Source organism: Pleurodeles waltl, chromosome 4_2, assembly GCF_031143425.1.
Source record: "Pleurodeles waltl isolate 20211129_DDA chromosome 4_2, aPleWal1.hap1.20221129, whole genome shotgun sequence".
NCBI lineage: Eukaryota > Metazoa > Chordata > Amphibia > Caudata > Salamandridae > Pleurodeles > Pleurodeles waltl.
This window is the reverse complement of record NC_090443.1, coordinates 525,799,198-525,820,880: the sequence shown is the minus strand read 5'-3', so window position 1 is coordinate 525,820,880 and position 21,683 is coordinate 525,799,198. Positions and strand designations below refer to the sequence as shown.

Sequence of the window (21,683 nt, the reverse complement as noted above, 5' to 3'; positions counted from 1 at the left end):
CCTCACAAACAAGGCCCACTTCTGCGGGGACGTTTTCGGGGACAATATAGAGGGGGACAGTTCCCAAAAAGTAGAGGGAAGTTCCAAAGCCCCACAACTCCTCAAAACAAGCAGTGACTTCCAAGTCACACATCCCCAACACATAACCCCTGTGGGGGGGAGAGACTAAGCACATTTTACAAACATTGGGAGGAGATAACGACAGACACTTGGGTACTGGCAATTATCCAGCATGGTTATTGCATAGAATTTCTCAAATTCCCTCCAAACGTCCCACCAAAAACACACAATATGTCAAAGCAACATATAGATCTTCTAGGACTAGAAGTTCAGGCATTGCTACAGAATGAAGCAATAGAATTAGTGCCAAACCAACAGAAAGGAACAGGAGTTTACTCTCTGTACTTTCTCATACCCAAAAAAGACAAGAGTATGAGACCTATATTAGATCTCAGAACATTAAATACCTACATAAAATCAGATCACTTTCACATGGTGACATTACAGGACGTAATCCCACTGCTCAAACAACAAGACTACATGACAACACTAGACCTAAAGGATGCATATTTCCATATACCGATACATCCTTCACACAGAAAGTACTTAAGGTTTGTATTCCAAGGGGTACATTACCAATTCAAGGTGTTGCCATTCGGAATAACAACTGCGCCAAGAGTTTTTACAAAGTGCCTGGCAGTAGTAGCTGCACATATCAGAAGGCAGCAAATACATGTGTTCCCGTACCTAGACGATTGGTTAATCAAAACCAACACGCTAGAACGGTGTTCATAACACACAAAGTATGTCATAGAAACCCTCCACAAACTAGGTTTCTCAATCAACTACACAAAGTCACACCTGCCGTGTCAGACACAGCAATACTTAGGGGCGACAATCAACACAGCAAAAGGGATTGCCACTCCAAGTCCACAAAGAGTTCAGGCATTTCACAATGTAATACATGCCATATATCCAAAACAAAAAATACAAGTCAAAATATTGATGAAACTCCTAGGCATGATGTCCTCATGCATAGCCATTGTCCCAAACGCAAGATTGCACATGCGGCCCTTACAACAGTACCTAGCATCACAATGGTCACAGGCACAGGGTCAACTTCTAGATCTGGTGTTGGTAGACCGCCAAACATACACCTCGCTTCAATGGTGGAACAGTGTAGGAAGTTGGCTCTGTATGTGCTATTTCAAAGTAAGGAATAGCATGCACAGAGTCCAAGGGTTCCCCTTAGAGGTAAAATAGTGGTAAAAAGAGATAATACTAATGCTCTATTTTGTGGTAGTGTGGTCGAGCAGTAGGCTTATCCAAGGAGTAGTGTTAAGCATTTGTTGTACATACACATAGACAATAAATGAGGTACACACACTCAGAGACAAATCCAGCCAATAGGTTTTGTATAGAAAAATCTTTTCTTAGTTTATTTTAAGAACCACAGGTTCAAATTTAACATGTAATATCTTGTTTGAAAGGTATTGCAGGTAAGTACATTAGGAACTTTGAATCATTTCAATTGCATGTATACTTTTCAAGTTATTCACAAATAGCTATTTTAAAAGTGGACACTTAGTGCAATTTTCACAGTTCCTGGGGGAGGTAAGTTTTTGTTAGTTTTACCAGGTAAGTACGACACTTACAGGGTTCAGTTCTTGGTCCAAGGTAGCCCACCGTTGGGGGTTCAGAGCAACCCCAAAGTAACCACACCAGCAGCTCAGGGCCGGTCAGGTGCAGAGTTCAAAGTGGTGCCCAAAACGCATAGGCTTCAATGGAGAGAAGGGGGTGCCCCGGTTCCAGTCTGCCAGCAGGTAAGTACCCGCGTCTTCGGAGGGCATACCAGGGGGGTTTTGTAGGGCACCGGGGGGGACACAAGCCCACACAGAAATTTCACCCTCAGCGGCGCGGGGGCGGCCGGGTGCAGTGTTAGAACAAGCGTCGGGTTCGCAATGGAAGTCAATGAGAGATCAAGGGATCTCTTCAGCGCTGCAGGCAGGCAAGGGGGGGCTTCCTCGGGGAAACCTCCACTTGGGCAAGGGAGAGGGACTCCTGGGTTCACTTCTGCAGTGAAAGTCCGGTCCTTCAGGTCCTGGGGGCTGCGGGTGCAGGGTCTTTTCCAGTCGTCGGGACTTAGGTTTCAGAGCGTCGCGGTCAGGGGAAGCCTCGGGATTCCCTCTGCAGGCGGTGCTGTGGGGGCTCAGGGGGGACAGGTTTTAGTACTCACAGTCGTAGAGTAGTCCGGGGGTCCTCCCTGAGGTGTTGGTTCTCCACCAGCCGAGTCGGGGTCGCCGGGTGCAGTGTTGAAAGTCTCACGCTTCTTGCGGGGAGATTGCAGGGTTCTTTAAAGCTGCTCCTTTGGATAAAGTTGCAGTCTTTTTGTGAGCAGGTCCGCTGTCCTCGGGAGTTTCTTGTCGTCGTCGAAGCAGGGCAGTCCTCGGAGGATTCAGAGGTCGCTGGTCCCTTTGGAAGGCGTCGCTGGAGCAGAGTTCCTTGGAAGGCAGGAGACAGGCCGGTGAGTTTCTGGAGCCAAGGCAGTTGTTGTCTTCTGGTCTTCCTCTGCAGGGGTTTTCAGCTAGGCAGTCCTTCTTGTTGTTGCAGGAATCTAAATTCTTAGGTTCAGGGGAGCCCTTAAATACTAAATTTAAGGGCATGTTTAGGTCTGGGGGGTTAGTAGCCAATGGCTACTAGCCCTGAGGGTGAGTACACCCTCTTTGTGCCTCCTCCCAAGGGGAGGGGGTCACATCCCTAATCCTATTGGGGGAATCCTCCATCTGCAAGATGGAGGATTTCTAAAAGTCAGGGTCACCTCAGGACACCTTAGGGGCTGTCCTGACTGGCCAGTGACTCCTCCTTGTTTTTCTCATTATCTCTCCTGGACTTGCCGCCAAAAGTGGGGGCTGTGTCCAGGGGGCGGGCATCTCCACTAGCTGGAGTGCCCTGGGGCATTGTAACACGAAGCTTGAGCCTTTGAAGCTCACTGCTAGGTGTTACAGTTCCTGCAGGGGGGAGGTGTGAAGCACCTCCACCCAGAGCAGGCTTTGTTTCTGTCCTCAGAGAGCACAAAGGCTCTCACCGCATGAGGTCAGACACTCGTCTCTCAGCAGCAGGCTGGCACAGACCAGTCAGTCCTGCACTGAACAATTGGGTAAAATACAGGGGGTATCTCTAAGATGCCCTCTGTGTGCATTGTTTTTAATAAATCCAACACTGGCATCAGTGTAGGTTTATTATTCTGAGAAGTTTGATACCAAACTTCCCAGTATTCAGTGTAGCCATTATGGAGCTGTGGAGTTCGTTTTTGACAGACTCCCAGACCATATACTCTTATGGCTACCCTGCACTTACAATGTCTAAGGTTTTGCTTAGACACTGTAGGGGCATAGTGCTCATGCACTGATGCCCTCACCTATGGTATAGTGCACCCTGCCTTAGGGCTGTAAGGCCTACTAGAGGGGTGACTTATCTATACTGCATAGGTAGTGTGAGGTTGGCATGGCACCCTGAGGGGCGTGCCATGTCGACTTACTCGTTTTGTTCTCATCAGCACACACAAGCTGGCAAGCAGTGTGTCTGTGCTGAGTGAGGGGTCCCCAGGGTGGCATAAGATATGCTGCAGCCCTTGGAGACCTTCCCTGGCATCAGGGCCCTTGGTACCAGGGGTACCAGTTACAAGGGACTTACCTGGATGCCAGGGTAGCCATAAGAGTATATGGTCTGGGAGTCTGTCAAACACGAACTCCACAGCACCATAATGGCTACACTGAAAACTGGGAAGTTTGGTATCAAACTTCTCAGCACAATAAATGCACACTGATGCCAGTGTACATTTTATTGTAAAATACACCACAGAGGGCACCTTAGAGGTGCCCCCTGAAACTTAACCAACTATCTGTGTAGGCTGACTGGTTCCAGCAGCCTGCCACACTAGAGACATGTTGCTGGCCCCATGGGGAGAGTGCCTTTGTCACTCTGAGGCCAGTAACAAAGCCTGCACTGGGTGGAGATGCTAACACCTCCCCCAGGCAGGAGCTGTGACACCTGGCGGTGAGCCTCAAAGGCTCACCCCTTTGTCACAGCCCAGCAGGGCACTCCAGCTTAGTGGAGTTGCCCGCCCCCTCCGGCCACGGCCCCCACTTTTGGCGGCAAGGCTGGAGGGAACAAAGAAAGCAACAAGGAGGAGTCACTGGCCAGTCAGGACAGCCCCTAAGGGTCCTGAGCTGAAGTGACTCTAACTTTTAGAAATCCTCCATCTTGCAGATGGAGGATTCCCCCAATAGGGTTAGGATTGTGACCCCCTCCCCTTGGGAGGAGGCACAAAGAGGGTGTACCCACCCTCAGGGCTAGTAGCCATTGGCTACTAACCCCCCAGACCTAAACACGCCCTTAAATTTAGTATTTAAGGGCTACCCTGAACCCTAGAAAATTAGATTCCTGCAACTACAAGAAGAAGGACTGCCCAGCTGAAAACCCCTGCAGCGGAAGACCAGAAGACGACAACTGCCTTGGCTCCAGAAACTCACCGGCCTGTCTCCTGCCTTCCAAAGATCCTGCTCCAGCGACGCCTTCCAAAGGGACCAGCGACCTCGACATCCTCTGAGGACTGCCCCCGCTTCGAAAAGACAAGAAACTCCCGAGGACAGCGGACCTGCTCCAAGAAAAGCTGCAACTTTGTTTCCAGCAGCTTTAAAGAACCCTGCAAGCTCCCCGCAAGAAGCGTGAGACTTGCAACACTGCACCCGGCGACCCCGACTCGGCTGGTGGCGATCCAACACCTCAGGAGGGACCCCAGGACTACTCTGATACTGTGAGTACCAAAACCTGTCCCCCCTGAGCCCCCACAGCGCCGCCTGCAGAGGGAATCCCGAGGCTTCCCCTGACCGCGACTCTTTGAACCTAAAGTCCCGACGCCTGGGAGAGACCCTGCACCCGCAGCCCCCAGGACCTGAAGGACCGGACTTTCACTGGAGAAGTGACCCCCAGGAGTCCCTCTCCCTTGCCCAAGTGGAGGTTTCCCCGAGGAACCCCCCCCTTGCCTGCCTGCAGCGCTGAAGAGATCCCGAGATCTCTCATAGACTAACATTGCGAACCCGACGCTTGTTTCTACACTGCACCCGTCCGCCCCCGCGCCGCTGAGGGTGAAATTTCTGTGTGGACTTGTGTCCCCCCCGGTGCCCTACAAAACCCCCCTGGTCTGCCCTCCGAAGACGCGGGTACTTACCTGCAAGCAGACCGGAACCGGGGCACCCCCTTCTCTCCATTCTAGCCTATGTGTTTTGGGCACCACTTTGAACTCTGCACCTGACCGGCCCTGAGCTGCTGGTGTGGTGACTTTGGGGTTGCTCTGAACCCCCAACGGTGGGCTACCTTGGACCAAGAACTGAACCCTGTAAGTGTCTTACTTACCTGGTAAAACTAACCAAAACTTACCTCCCCTAGGAACTGTGAAAATTGCACTAAGTGTCCACTTTTAAAACAGCTATTTGTCAATAACTTGAAAAGTATACATGCAATTTTTATGATTTAAAGTTCCTAAAGTACTTACCTGCAATACCTTTCAAATGAGATATTACATGTAGAATTTGAACCTGTGGTTCTTAAAATAAACTAAGAAAAGATATTTTTCTATATAAAAACCTATTAGCTGGATTTGTCTCTGAGTGTGTGTACCTCATTTATTGTCTATGTGTATGTACAACAAATGCTTAACACTACTCCTTGGATAAGGCTACTGCTCAACCACACTACCACAAAATAGAGCATTAGTATTATCTATTTTTACCACTATTTTACCTCTAAGGGGAACCCTTGGACTCTGTGCATGCTATTCCTTACTTTGAAATAGCACATACAGAGCCAACTTCCTACACCCAGTGTACATCTGTTCGTGGCATGAGACGCTGCAGATTCACATGCGCCCTCCCACCTCCCCGGGAGCCTGTAGCCGTTTTAAGTTGACCAAAAAAAAATTACATTTGTAAATATATCACTTTTAGTCACATTATGTACATACATACTTACTCCATTGCATGGGCACTATTGCTATATACAGAACTCCTACCTCACCCTCTGCGGGGAAAACAATCTAAGATGGAGTCTACGCCCATGCGCAATGGAGCCGAAAGGGGAGGAGTCCCTCGATCTCGTGACTCGAAAAGACTTCTTTGAAGAAAAACAACTTGTAACACTCCGAGCCCAACACTAGATGGCGGGATGTGCACAGCATGCGAATCCTCATTAGCGTAATTTGTATCCAGTTTCTCTTTAATCTCCTTACAAGGTTGCTTCCATTACCATCAGTTCCTGCCTTGTCCTGCTCCCTTCTCTTTTGTCACTTAAATTCACTCTTGATTACTCTTAACTGGCTACTTCTAAGTTTGCCATGCCGAACAGCATATAGACTGCTGCTTCATGGACAAGCATAGTTGATTATCTGGTTCTCTGATTTAAGGGATTGGCAACTGACAAATAGCATGATACATAACCTGGCTTAATAAATAAACTAAACAAGTGCATTTCCAGTCTCAGTCCCACCATCCCTTGAGGATAACTAATTTGGTGATTGATAAAGACAGTGGGATGGCATGTCCTGCTTAGGCTGATGGGGAAACAAACTGTTTACATTTAGTAGCACTGACAATGAATCACAAAAAGATAAAATATATGAGTAATAGTATCACTAGCACTCATATCTTGCCTTCTTCAATGAGTTCCTTTTAGGATTAGTGTTAATGTAGATGTTTGGGAATGTGTAACAGGTATTTTTGTTACTTATTTTGACACTGAATGTTGGGGCAACCTTTGAAGGGATAACATAGTCCTTTCCAGAATTCCTACACAAAACTGAAAAATTGCCGTAATTCTGTATATTTGTAAATTGTACTCTTTCCTGAATCCTACACAGTCCTATTGCCACATATAACTGCTTAATCACAGCGGCTTTAATATGCTCAGTTACTATATTAGTTCATCAGGCCTCTTTTTTTTTAATTGTTTTATTGTAAACACTGCAAAATGGTACACAATCCAAGAGGGGTCAAGGTCCCTGCATTTATAAACAATCATACATAATAAGCAAAGTATATAGGCAACAGATGGTGCAATGGTACATTGTCAGTTGTTCTTTAAAACCGTTGCCATAATGATCACAGTAGTCATAATGATAACATAATGATAGCCCCTCAGTGTTTAGTCACTGAGCATTGGGCACAACCAATTGCAGTTCAGAGTAAAAATGTTAGAATGGTCCCTAACCCTTTATGTATTGATATAATACAGATTACTTACTGATGGTTCTTTTTTTTCTTTCTTTCAAACTTTAGCCCGCTACAGGAACCAGACAAGTCAAGCAGAATCCTACTACCGACACGCTGCGCAGCTGGTACCATCTAATGGTGAGCATTGTAGGATTTTACTTCTTAAAATGTTTTAGGGGCCTTGGGATGAGGGGAATAATTGGATTGTTTTTATTTTTTGTACATGTGGCAGTGTAATATAATTTCCATTTCAGTACACTTTTGTACAGTGGCTAAAGACTTTCTGAAGATAAGAATTTGCGTAGTTATCATTTTTCATCTCAGTTTTTAACTAATAATGGATGCTTTGCTTTTCTAGTTACGCTATAAATGCCCTGCAAAATTACCTTCCTGCATTTGTCCATCTCCTAGTAGGTTTACAGAAGCAAGTCAGGACGGTGTTCTGCAGGTTGTGTGATTGGATTGTTATTACTGAAATAACCTGTATTCTGGTCCTTTGTTTTTCTCTTTAGGGCAGCCATACAACCAGCTGGCTATCCTAGCCTCTTCCAAGGGAGACCACCTGACAACTATTTTCTACTACTGCAGGAGTATCTCTGTAAAATTTCCCTTCCCCGCAGCATCCACCAATCTTCAGAAGGCCCTTACTAAAGCACTGGAGAGGTAAGAGCACCCTTACAACTAGGCATCAACTGTTTCGCAGCTTGGGTCTGTTCCTTGTTCACCTGCTTGACTTTATCTTATCATCAATTGGTTGGACGTGAAATTCTTCCTGAAAATGTGGTCATAGGCAAATAAAAAAAATAACTGAGGCCATAGAGACTATATGTCTGTAATCTCTTGTGAGTCATTTATTCCTTATTATGGTGCCCACTGCAGGTTTATGCACGGTTTGGAACATAAACAACTGCTAAAAAGTTGAGGCTATGATTCGTAATGATTACTGGATCATGGGAGAGAAGATTCTTGTCTTCCTTATGCGACTTCCTACAGAACAAATTGTAAATGGGAGTTTCAAATGTGATATTTTTTTTTTTTTTTTTCTTTTGTTCATCTTGGTTATCCTGCTGTCCTCCACCCTCAACAGGTGGGGTTGTCTAGTATTATGAGGTTCGATGGCATCTGTCGCTGTAGATACACATGTTCTGCATAGCTCGCCATCAGGTGTTGGGTCGGAGTGTTACAAGTTGTTTTTCTTCGAAGAAGTCTTTCGAGTCACGGGACCGAGTGACTCCTCCTTCTGTCTCCATTGCGCATGGGCGTCGACTCCATCTTCGATTGTTTTCTTTCCGCCATCGGGTTCGGACGTGTTCCTGTCGCTCCGGAACGGAAAGTTAGTTAATATCGGAAGATTTTCGTCGGTATTGTTGCGTTCGGGATCGGCGTAGTTAGTCAACACCGCATCGAAGATCGACGCGCTCCGGTGCCCTTCGGGGTAGTTTTCGATCCCCCGTCGGGGCCTGGTCGGCCCGACCGCGTGTCGAACAACGTCGATGGAACGGACCCCGTTCCGTTTTTGTCCCAAATGCCACAACAAATACCCGTATACAGACCAACATTTGGTCTGTAACCTGTGCCTGTCGCCTGAGCACAGTGAAGAGACTTGCGAGGCCTGTCGTGCGTTCCGGTCCCGAAAGACACTCCGTGACCGTCGAGCCAGGAGACTTCAGATGCCGTCCACGCCGACAGCGCACCGAGAGTTCGAGGAACAAGAGGAAGAAGAAACCTTTTCGATCCACGAATCGGACTCCGAGGAATTCGACAATCAAAGAACCGTGAGTAAGACGTCGAAAACAACACAGAAGAAAAGTGACAAGGCCCAGGGGACGCCACTGCCACCAGGCCATGGCTCCACCCATAAATTCGGTGACCGACCATCGGCACCGAAAAAGGCCAAAACAGTTCCCGAGATCGTCCGACTCCGGTCGAGACACCGGCACGCAGCCTTCTCGGGATCGAGAAAGTGCTGGAGAAAAGCAACGACACCGAGATAGCGGTGTAGAAGCGGCTCGACGCCGAGACAGCGGCACCGACGAAGATCGACGCCGAGAGGTTTCGACGCCAAAAAAGAAAAAAGCCACCTCGGAGCCGAAAAGAGATACAGGCAGGGTTTCGGTGCCGAAACAACCCGTAACCGACCCAGGTCCAGGCTCTTATACAGAGGAACAATCACTGTCCTCTCAGATGCGAAAGCATAGGTTTGAGGAAGAGCTGCAATCCACCGAAGTGGACCATACGCAAAAACGTATTTTCATACAGCAGGGAACGGGAAGAATAAGCACCCTTCCCCCTATTAGGAGAAAAAGGAGACTGGAGTTTCAAACAGACCAGGCGCCACAAACAAAAATGGTGAAAAAGGTGACTCCGCCACCCTCTCCTCCACCTGTAATTAACGTCTCACCAGCGCAAACTCAGTCACATTCCCCGGCTCACACCACCATGAGCCAAGGTGACCAGGATCAAGACGCTTGGGACTTATATGACGCCCCGGTGTCGGACAACAGTCCGGAGGCATATCCAACAAAGCCCTCACCACCAGAAGACAGCTCAGCATACTCTCAAGTGGTGGCTAGAGCAGCACAATTCCACAACGTAAACCTCCACTCAGAACAAGTCGAGGATGACTTTTTATTAAACACCCTCTCCTCCACCCACAGCTCCTACCAAAGCCTGCCTATGCTGCCAGGTATGCTTCGTCACGCAAAGGAAATATTCAAGGAGCCGGTCAAAAGTAGGGCAATAACGCCAAGGGTGGAAAAGAAGTATAAGGCACCTCCTACGGACCCTGTTTTCATCACCACACAGCTGCCACCAGATTCCGTCGTAGTAGGAGCAGCTCGGAAAAGAGCCAACTCCCACACATCTGGGGATGCACCACCCCCAGATAAAGAGAGCCGCAAGTTCGATGCAGCTGGGAAAAGAGTTGCAGTACAAGCTGCAAACCAGTGGCGCATCGCTAACTCTCAAGCACTACTTGCGCGCTATGACAGAGCCCATTGGGATGAGATGCAACACCTCATCGAGCATCTTCCCAAGGAACTACAAAAGAGGGCAAAGCAGGTGGTTGAGGAAGGGCAGAACATATCAAATAACCAGATACGTTCTTCTATGGACGCAGCAGACACAGCTGCAAGAACAATTAATACATCTGTGACCATTAGAAGGCACGCATGGCTAAGAACGTCTGGGTTCAAACCAGAGATACAGCAGGCAGTGCTCAATATGCCATTCAACGAAAAACAACTGTTCGGACCAGAAGTGGACACGGCAATCGAAAAACTTAAAAAAGACACTGACACTGCTAAAGCCATGGGCGCACTCTACTCCCCGCAGAGCAGAGGAACCTACAGCACCTTCCGCAAGACACCCTTTAGAGGGGGGTTTCGGGGTCAGGCCACACAAGCCAGCACCTCGCAGGCAACACCGTCCAGCTACCAGGGACAGTACAGGGGAGGCTTTCGGGGCCAATACAGAGGAGGGCAATTCCCTAGGAATAGAGGAAAATTTCAAAGCCCAAAAACCCCTACAACCAAGCAGTGACTCATATGTCACTCACCCCCTCCACACAACACCAGTGGGGGGAAGAATAGGTCATTATTACAAAGCATGGGAGGAAATAACTACAGACACTTGGGTCTTAGCAATTATCCAACATGGTTATTGCATAGAATTCCTACAATTCCCTCCAAACATACCACCAAAAGCACAGAATTTATCAAAACAACATTCCGAACTCCTGGAAATAGAAGTTCAAGCACTATTGCAAAAGAATGCAATCGAATTAGTACCAAACACACAAACAAACACAGGAGTCTATTCACTGTACTTCTTAATACCAAAAAAGGACAAAACACTGAGACCAATCCTAGACCTCAGAATACTAAACACCTACATCAAATCAGACCACTTTCACATGGTCACGCTACAAGAAGCGTTACCATTGCTAAAACTACAGGACTACATGACAACCTTAGACCTTAAAGACGCGTATTTCCATATACCAATACATCCGTCGCACAGGAAATACCTACGGTTCGTATTCAAAGGAATACATTACCAATTCAAAGTATTGCCTTTTGGTTTAACAACCGCACCAAGAGTCTTTACAAAATGTCTAGCAGTAGTGGCTGCACACATCAGAAGGCAGCAAATACATGTATTCCCGTATCTAGACGACTGGCTAATCAAAACCAATTCACTAACAAAGTGCTTACAACACACAAATCAAATCATAGAAACCCTTTACAAACTAGGGTTCACCGTCAACTTTGCAAAATCCAACATTTTGCCTTGCAAAGTACAACAATACCTGGGAGCCATAATAGACACAACAAAAGGAGTAGCCACTCCAAGTCCACAAAGAACTCAAAATTTCAACAAGATCATACAACGCATGTATCCAACACAAACAATACAAGCAAAGATGATATTACAACTCCTAGGCATGATGTCTTCATGCATAGCCATTGTCCCGAACGCAAGACTACACATGAGGCCCTTACAACAGTGCCTAGCATCACAATGGTCCCAAGCACAGGGTCACCTTCTAGATCTGGTGTTAATAGACCGCCAAACTTACCTCTCGCTTCTATGGTGGAACAGTATAAATTTAAACAAAGGGCGGCCATTCCAAGACCCAGTGCCACAATGCGTAATAACAGATGCTTCCATGACAGGGTGGGGAGCACACCTCGATCAACACAGCATACAAGGACAATGGAACGTACATCAAACAAAACTGCATATAAATCACCTAGAAATGCTAGCAGTTTTTCAAGCATTAAGGGCTTTCCAACCAATTATAACTCACAAATACATTCTTGTCAAAACAGACAACATGACAACAATGTATTATCTAAACAAACAGGGGGGGACACACTCAACGCAGTTGAGCCTTCTAGCACAGAAGATATGGCGATGGGCAATTCACAACCACATTCGCCTAATAGCGCAGTTTATTCCAGGGATCCAGAATCAACTTGCAGACAATCTCTCTCGAGATCACCAACAGGTCCACGAATGGGAAATTCACCCCCAAATTCTAAACACTTACTTCAGACTCTGGGGAACACCTCAAATAGACTTGTTTGCAACAAGAGAGAACGCAAAATGCCAAAACTTCGCATCCAGATACCCACACAGGCAGTCCCAAGGCAATGCCCTATGGATGAACTGGTCAGGGATATTTGCCTACGCTTTTCCTCCTCTCCCTTTCCTTCCTTATCTGGTAAACAAATTGAGTCAAAACAAACTCAAACTCATTTTAATAGCACCAACTTGGGCAAGGCAACCCTGGTACACAACACTGCTAGACCTATCAGTAGTACCCCACATCAAATTGCCCAACAGGCCGGATCTGTCAACACAACACAACCAACAGATCAGACATCCAGATCCAGCATCGCTGAATCTAGCAATCTGGCTCCTGAAATCCTAGAATTCGGACACTTACAACTTACTCAAGAATGTATGGACGTCATAAAGCAAGCCAGAAGGCCGTCCACTAGGCACTGCTATGCAAGTAAATGGAAGAGGTTTGTCTGCTACTGCCATCATAATCAGATCCAACCTTTACACGCAACTCCAAAAGACGTAGTGGGTTACTTGCTTCACTTACAAAAATCTAACCTAGCCTTCTCTTCCATTAAAATACACCTTGCGGCAATATCTGCATACCTGCAGACTACCTATTCAACTTCCCTATATAGGATACCAGTCATTAAAGCATTCATGGAAGGCCTTAAAAGAATTATACCACCAAGAACACCACCTGTTCCTTCATGGAACTTAAATGTTGTCTTAACAAGACTCATGGGTCCACCTTTTGAACCCATGCACTCTTGCGAAATACAGTTCCTAACCTGGAAGGTTGCATTTCTCATCACCATTACATCTCTAAGAAGAGTAAGCGAAATTCAGGCGTTTACAATACAAGAACCTTTTATACAACTACACAAAAATAAAGTCGTCCTAAGGACTAATCCAAAATTTTTACCAAAGGTTGTTTCACCGTTCCACCTAAATCAAACAGTGGAACTACCAGTGTTCTTCCCACAGCCAGATTCCGTAGCTGAGAGGGCACTACATACATTAGATGTCAAAAGAGCATTAATGTACTACATTGACAGAACGAAAAACATCAGAAAGACTAAACAACTATTTATTGCATTCCAAAAACCTCATGCAGGAAACCCAATATCAAAACAAGGTATAGCCAGATGGATAGTTAAATGCATCCAAATCTGCTACCTTAAAGCAAAACGACAACTGCCCATTACACCAAGGGCACACTCAACCAGAAAAAAAGGTGCTACCATGGCCTTTCTAGGAAACATCCCAATGCAAGAAATATGTAAGGCAGCCACATGGTCTACGCCACACACGTTCACCAAGCACTACTGTGTAGACGTGTTATCCGCACAGCAAGCCACAGTAGGTCAAGCCGTGTTAAGAACATTATTTCAAACCACTTCCATTCCTACAGGCTGAGCCACCGCTTTTGGGGAGATAACTGCTTACTAGTCTATGCAGAACATGTGTATCTACAGCGACAGATGCCATCGAACTGAAAATGTCACTTACCCAGTGTACATCTGTTCGTGGCATCAGTTGCTGGAGATTCACATGTGCCCACCCACCTCCCCGGGAGCCTGTAGCAGTTTGGAAGTTAGCTTCAATTTTGTACATTTGTATATATATTATTTTAACCTTAAATAGGTACATACTTAGTCACTCCATTGCATGGGCACTATTACTACAACACAACTCCTACCTCACCCTCTGCGGGGAAAACAATCGAAGATGGAGTCGACGCCCATGCGCAATGGAGACAGAAGGAGGAGTCACTCGGTCCCGTGACTCGAAAGACTTCTTCGAAGAAAAACAACTTGTAACACTCCGACCCAACACCAGATGGCGAGCTATGCAGAACATGTGAATCTCCAGCGACTGATGCCACGAACAGATGTACACTGGGTAAGTGACATTTTTCAATCTCACCTAAGGCAGTTCACGCGCTGTGTGTTAAAAGACCCACTGTTAGCTTATAGTGGGCTTAGAGAGTCAACATTGGTTGACTTTGTAACTTATTGCCTTACTACTTTATTAGTCAGCTTCCGTGGGGTTTCCTTCCTGTTCTAATGTTTGGAACATGAACCCATTTACTTGTGTTTCCACTGCTCCCTTTTCAGGGGGTGCTGTTTTCTTTATGCTTGAGCACTCTACATGAGTGCATGTGTTTTCCAGCTGTGTCCCTCATGTACTGCGTGATCCTCTTTCTTACCCCTGTTTCTTACTTCACCTTCCCTCATTTGCCATTCTAGCTTCCCCATCCATGGCTGCTTGCTGCTGTCCTTTTGCTTTCCCATCCACATCCACCCAACCTCTGCCTGTGCTTCCCCACCCACCCGCTCCTACTCCGTTGTCATGCTTCCCCACCCTTCCTCTATTGTCTCTGTATTTTCTCATCCCCACTCTTGTGGTTGTACGTGTGCTTTACACTTCAGTCTCTGTCCGCATGCTTCCCCACCCACCTGCCTTTCCTCTTTTGTCTGTTTCCCCACCCACCCTCGGTTTCCCCAAAACCCCGAACCCACCCGCCCACCCTCCGTTTCCCCAAAAACCCGAACCCACCCGCCCACCCTCCGTTTCCCCAAAAACCCAAACCCACCCGCCCAACCTCTGTTTAGCCAAAACCTGCCCACCCTCCCTTCCTCGGTTTAGCCAAAACCTGCCCACCCTCCCTTCCTCGGTTTAGCCAAAACCTGCCCACCTTCCCTTCCTCGGTTTAGCCAAAACCTGCCCACCCTCCCTTCCTCGGTTTAGCCAAAACCTGCCCACCCTCCCTTCCTCGGTTTAGCCAAAACCTGCCCACCCTCCCTTCCTCGGTTTAGCCAAAAGCCGCCCACCCTCCCTTCCTCGGTTTAGCCAAAAGCCGCCCACCCTCCCTTCCTCGGTTTCCCCAAAACCCACAACACCCACTCAATCCTCCGCTTCCCCAAAACCCACAACACCCACCCTCCCTTCCTTCCTCGGTTTCCCCAAAACCCACCCACCGTCCCTCCCTTCCTCTGTTTCCCCAAAATGCACCCACCCACCCACCCTCCCACCCACCCAACATGCGCAAATTCAACAGTATTTAGGAGCCACACTAAATACACAAACAACACTTCCAAGTCCACAAAGAATACAAGAATTTCGCAGTGTATTGACACAAATACAGCCAGCCCAACAGCACACTGTCATATTAGTCATGAAACTGTTGGGCATGATGACATCCTGTATCGCCATTGTCCCACATGCAAGACTAAACATGCAGCCTTTCCAACAGTGCCTTGCACAGCAATGGTCACAGGCACAGGGTCAACTTCACGATCTAGTGTTGATAGACTGACAAACACGCATATCACTTCAGTGGTGGAATTCCACAAATCTAAACAAAGGGCGGCCTTTTCAAGACCCTGTGCCTCAGACTATACTTACAACAGATGCATCAATGATTGGCTAAGGGGCACAACTCAACAATCACAACATTCAAGGACAATGGGACGCCAAACGCAAACCGTTTCACATAAATCACCTAGAATTACTAGCTGTATTCCTAGCACTCCAAGCTTTTCAGCCTCTTCTCACTCACAAGAACATCCTTATCAAAACAGACAGCATGACAACAATGTATTACCTAAACAAACCAGGAGGGACCCATTCATCCCAACTCTCCCTCCTAGCCCAAAAGATTTGGCAATGGGCAATCCACAACAACATTCACCTGGTAGCACAATACATTCCAGGGATACACAACCAATTGGCAGATGTTCTCAGCCGAGATCATCAACAAACACACGAGTGGGAGATTCATCCCCAAGTGCTTCAGCCATACTTTCACCACTGGGGATCACCAGACATAGACCTATTCGCCACCAGCGAAAACGTAAAATGCCAAAACTTTGCATCCAGGTACCCACATCCCCTATCCAAAGGCAATGCTCTATGGATGAATTGGTCGGGGATATTTGCTTACGCTTCTCCCCCTCTCCCGCTCATTCCATTTCTAGTCAACAAACTGCATCAAAACAAACTCAACCTCATACTTATAGCACTAATGTGGGCACGTCAACCTTGGTACACAACACTATTAGATCTGTCAATAGTACCACATATCAAACTCCCGAACAGACCAGATCTGTTAACACGAAACAAACAAATGATCAGGCATCCAGATCCCAAAATACTCAATCTAGCGATTTGGCTCCTGAAATCGTAGAGTTTGGAAATCTACAACTACCAACTGAGTGTATGGAAGTAATTAAACAAGCAAGGACACCGACTACCAGGCAGTGTTACGCAAACAAATGGAAAAGATTTGTGTATTACTGTCAATCTAAACAAATTATCCTCTTTCAGCATCAATACAAGGCATTGTAAGTTATTTGCTTTATTTACAAAAGGCAAATTTAGCCTTTTCATCCATTAAAATACATCTCACTACAATCTCTGCATACTTGCAAAATATACAGCACAGCTCTTTATTTAGGGTCCCTGTTATCAAAGCCTTCATGGAAGGATTAAAACGCATTATTCCACCTAGAACACATCTTATACCATCGTGGAATCTAAACATAGTGCTCACACAAATTATGGGGCCACCATTTGAACCTATGCACTCATGCCAGATTCAATACTTAACATGGAAAGTTGCCTTCCTAGTCGCAATTACTTCATTAAGAAGAGTTAGTGAAATCCAAGCTTTCACAATTCAAGAACCGTTCATACAAGTACATAAACATAAAATTGTAATTCAAACAAACCCACAGTTTCTCCCAAAAGTTATGTCACAGTTTCATATTAATCAAACAGTGGAGCTACCAGTCTTCTTCCCACAGCCAGACTCTGTCGCAGAAAAAGCCCTGCATACATTAGATCTTAAAAGAGCCTTAATGTTTTACATTGACAGGACAAAATCCTTTAGGAAAACCAAACAGTTATTTGTAGCATTCCAAAAACCACATACTGGTAACCCTATTTCAAAACAAGTGTTAGCTAGATGGATAGTAAAATGTATCCAAACTTGTTACCTAAAAGCTAAAAGACAGCTATTAGTTACACCTAAAGCACATTCCACACGGAAAAAAAGGGGATATAATGGCTTTCTTAGGTAACATACCAATGGCAGAAATTTGTAAAGAAGCCACTTGGTCAACACTGCATACATTTACCAAGCATTACTGTGTAGATAGGTTAGGAACACAGCAGGCCACAGTAGGACAGGCTGTACTAAGAACACTATTTCAAACAACTTCAACTCCTACAGGCTGACCACTGCTTATGGGAGGTAAAACTGCTTTGTAGTCTATGCATAGCATCTGTATCTGCAGCTACAATGCCATCGAACGGAAAATGTCACTTACCCAGTGTACATCTGTTCGTGGCCTCTTCCGCTGCAGATCCACATGCACCCTCCCACCTCCCCGGGAGCCTGTAGCTGTTCATCATTCACTTGTACATATGTATATGTATATATATATATATATTTATGTATGTGTGTATGTGTGTATATATAATATTCCATTCCATTCCATTTGCATGGACATCTCTTTTCTTTATACTCTATCACTCCTATCTTACCCTCTGCGGGAAAACAATCCAACATGGAGTCGATGCCCATGCACAATGGAGCCGAAGAGGAGTCATTCGATCCCGCTAGACTCAAACACTTCTTCGAAGAAAAACAACTTGTTACACTCAGAGCCCAATACTAGATGGCAGAATATGCATAGCATGTGAGTCTGCAGCGGAACATACCACGAACAGATGTACACTTTGTAAGTGACATTTTCCATACCTGGCAATGTACATAAAGATGTGGTTTTTCTAAGTTATGATGGCATTCACAAGCTGGTGTTAGATGACAAAGGTCCTGAGCAGAGTGGGGTTCTCCATCAATAGACCTCTTCGCAAAATCTCAAAACAACAAGTACAAAGATTTTGCCCCAGAATTCTGGAACTAGGCCCCTTGCACAACGTCCTTTTGATGAACTAGTTTAGAATGGCTTTTCTCTAATCTCACTAATATCATCTGTGAATCTGAAACTCTGTAATTCTTATTGGACAATAATTTGCATGGCGCCAGACTGACAATGAGGTTCCCAGGCGTTTTATAGTTGTCAGTCCCTACACACAAACTATTGTCCTGCAAATTGAACATCTAGATTAGCTTACTGGGGCAAATTCTCTGTCCGAATAGGACATGGCATGGATCCTGGGATCAGACAAGTGTCACTTGAAACTTCAGCAAAAATGTTTGGAAATCCTTAAGGCAGCCAAATGCTCTTTGGATAGTGCCAAAGAAACAATATCTAGTTTCCTGTCAAGAGAATTTCATTACTCCATCCTTGTGCATGGGACCAAACCTTATCTGTAGTTCTCATTGCAGTTTTTGTTGTTGCAATTACAAGATAAAGAAATAAATCAAATCATATCTCTCCATCTTTAATATATAGGAAGCTGTCTATCTGTATAGTGTACCAATGTAAAGGTACATCATGTAGATGGTCCAGACGACCCTTATTGGTTTACATGACTTAAATTAAAAATCCAAAATGCTCTTTGCGATAGTGTGAGTGTAAAGAAATGGCTCCCTGTTGCAGTTACCCCCCACTTTTTGCCTGATACTGATGCTGACTTGACTGAGAAGTGTGCTGGGACCCTGCTAACCAGGCCCCAGCACCAGTGTTCTTTCACCTAAAATGTACCATTGTTTCCACAATTGGCACAACCCTGGCACCTAGGTAAGTCCCTTGTAACTGGTACCCCTGGTACCAAGGGCCCTGATGCCAGGGAAGGTCTCTAAGGGCTGCAGCATGTCTTATGCCACCATAGGGACCCCTCACTCAGCACAGACACACTGCTTGCCAGCTTGTGTGTGCTGGTGGGGAGAAAATGACTAAGTCGACATGGCACTCCCCTCAGGGTGCCATGCCAACCTCCCACTGCCTGTGGCATAGGTAAGTCACCCCTCTAGTAGGCCTTACAGCCCTAAGGCAGGGTGCACTATACCACAGGTGAGGGCATATGTGCATGAGCACTATGCCCCTACAGTGTCTAAGCAAAACCTTAGACATTGTAAGTGCAGGGTAGCCATAAGAGTATATGGTCTGGGAGTCTGTCAAAAACGAACTCCACAGCTCCATAATGGCTACACTGAATACTGGGAAGTTTAGTATCAAACTTCTCAGAATAATAAACCCACACTGATGCCAGTGTTGGATTTATTAAAAAATGCACACAGAGGGCATCTTAGAGATACCCCCTGTATTTTACCCAATTGCTCAGTGCAGGACTGACTGGTCTGTGCCAGCCTGCTGCTGAGAGACGAGTGTCTGACCTCATGCGGTGAGAGCCTTTGTGCTCTCTGAGGACAGAAACAAAGCCTGCTCTGGGTGGAGGTGCTTCACACCTCCCCCCTGCAGGAACTGTAACACCTAGCAGTGAGCTTCAAAGGCTCAAGCTTTGTGTTACAATGCCCCAGGGCACTCCAGCTAGTGGAGATGCCCGCCCCCCTGGACACAGCCCCCACTTTTGGCGGCAAGTCCAGGAGAGATAATGAGAAAAACAAGGAGGAGTCACTGGCCAGTCAGGACAGCCCCTAAGGTGTCCTGAGCTGAGGTGACTCTGACTTTTAGAAATCCTCCATCTTGTAGAAGGAGGATTCCCCCAATAGGGATAGGAATGTGACCCCCTCCCCTTGGGAGGAGGCACAAAGAGGGTGTACCCACCCTCAGGGCTAGTAGCCATTGGCTACTAACCCCCCAGACCTAAACACGCCCTTAAATTTAGTATTTAAGGGCTCCCCTGAACCTAAGAATTTAGATTCCTGCAACTTACCTGAAGAAGAAGACTGCTGAGCTGAAAAACCCCTGCAGAGGAAGAACAGAAGACACCAACTGCTTTGGCCCCAGTCCTACCGGCCTGTCTCCTGCCTTCCAAAAGAAACCTGCTCCAGCGACGCTTTCCAAGGGACCAGCGACCTCTGAATCCTCTGCGCACTGCCCTGCTTCAAGAAAGACAAGAAACTCCCGAGGACAGCGGCACTGCTCCACAAGAACTGCAACTTTGTTTCAAGGAGCAGATTTAAAGACCCCTGCAACTCCCCGCAAGAAGCGTGAGACTTGCAACACTGCACCCGGCGACCCTGACTCGACTGGTGGAGAAACAACGCTTCAGGGAGGACCCTCCGGCGACTCTACGACTGTGAGTAACCAGAGTTGTCCCCCCTGAGCCCCCACAGCGACGCCTGCAGAGGGAATCCCGAGGCTCCCCCTGACCGCGACTGCCTGAACTCCATTTCCCGACGGCTGGAAAAGACTCTGCACCCGCAGCCCCCAGCACCTAAAGAAACGGAACTCCTGTGCAGGAGTGACCCCCAGGAGGCCCTCTCCCTTGCCCAGGTGGTGGCTACCCCGAGGAGCCCCCCCCCTTGCCTGCCTGCAACGCTGAAGAGATCCCTTGATCTCTCATTGAAAACCATTACAAACCCGACGCGTGTTTGCACACTGCACCCGGCCGCCCCTGCGCTGCTGAGGGTGTACTTTTTGTGCTGACCTGTGTCCCCCCCCCGGTGCCCTACAAAACCCCCCTGGTCTGCCCACCGAAGACGCGGGTACTTACCTGCTGGCAGACTGGAACCAGGGCACCCCCTTCTCTCCATTGAAGCCTATGCGTTTTGGGCACCTCTTTGACCTCTGCACCTGACCGGCCCTGAGCTGCTGGTGTGGTAACTTTGGGGTTGCTCTGAACCCCCAACGGTGGGCTACCTTGGACCAAAAACTGAAACCTGTAAGTGACTTACTTACCTGTTAAAACTAACATTACTTTACCTCCCCCAGGAACTGTGAAAATTGCACTAAGTGTCCACTTTTAAAACAGCTTATTGTGTTTTATGTGAAAAGTATACATGCTAATGAAATGATTCAAAGTTCCTAAAGTACTTACCTGCAATACCTTTCAAATGAGATATTACATGTAAAATTTGAACCTGTGGTTCTTAAAATAAACTAAGAAAATATATTTTTCTATAACAAAACCTATTGGCTGGATTTGTCTCTGAGTGTGTGTCCCTCATTTATTGCCTGTGTGTATGTACAACAAATGCTTAACACTACTCCTTTGATAAGCCTACTGCTCGACCACACTACCACAAAATAGAGCATTAGTATTCTCTTTTTGCCACTATCTTACCTCTAAGGGGAACCCTTGGACTCTGTGCATACTATTCCTTACTTTGAAATAGTGCATACAGAGCCAACTTCCTACAGTGAGCTAACAGTTTAGGCTTATCAGAGGGTAATGTTGAGCATTTGTTGAACACAGTCAATAAATGACACACTCCAGAAGACACTCTAGGCCAATTAAAACAACACA

At 46.6% G+C, this 21,683-nt stretch overlaps 1 protein-coding gene across 6 annotated transcripts in view; it reads left to right on the top strand.

Moving 5' to 3' along the window:
• The window catches only part of SMG7 (SMG7 nonsense mediated mRNA decay factor), a 468,256-nt gene that overhangs the window by 87,144 nt on the left and 359,429 nt on the right, over positions 1 to 21,683 (top strand). For all 6 annotated transcript variants that reach the window (XM_069232041.1, XM_069232046.1, XM_069232045.1 and 3 more), the window contains 2 exons: positions 7,332 to 7,403; positions 7,778 to 7,928. In XM_069232041.1, coding sequence (XP_069088142.1) covers positions 7,332 to 7,403; positions 7,778 to 7,928 — 223 coding nt within the window. The remainder of the gene's footprint in view (positions 1 to 7,331; positions 7,404 to 7,777; positions 7,929 to 21,683) is intronic.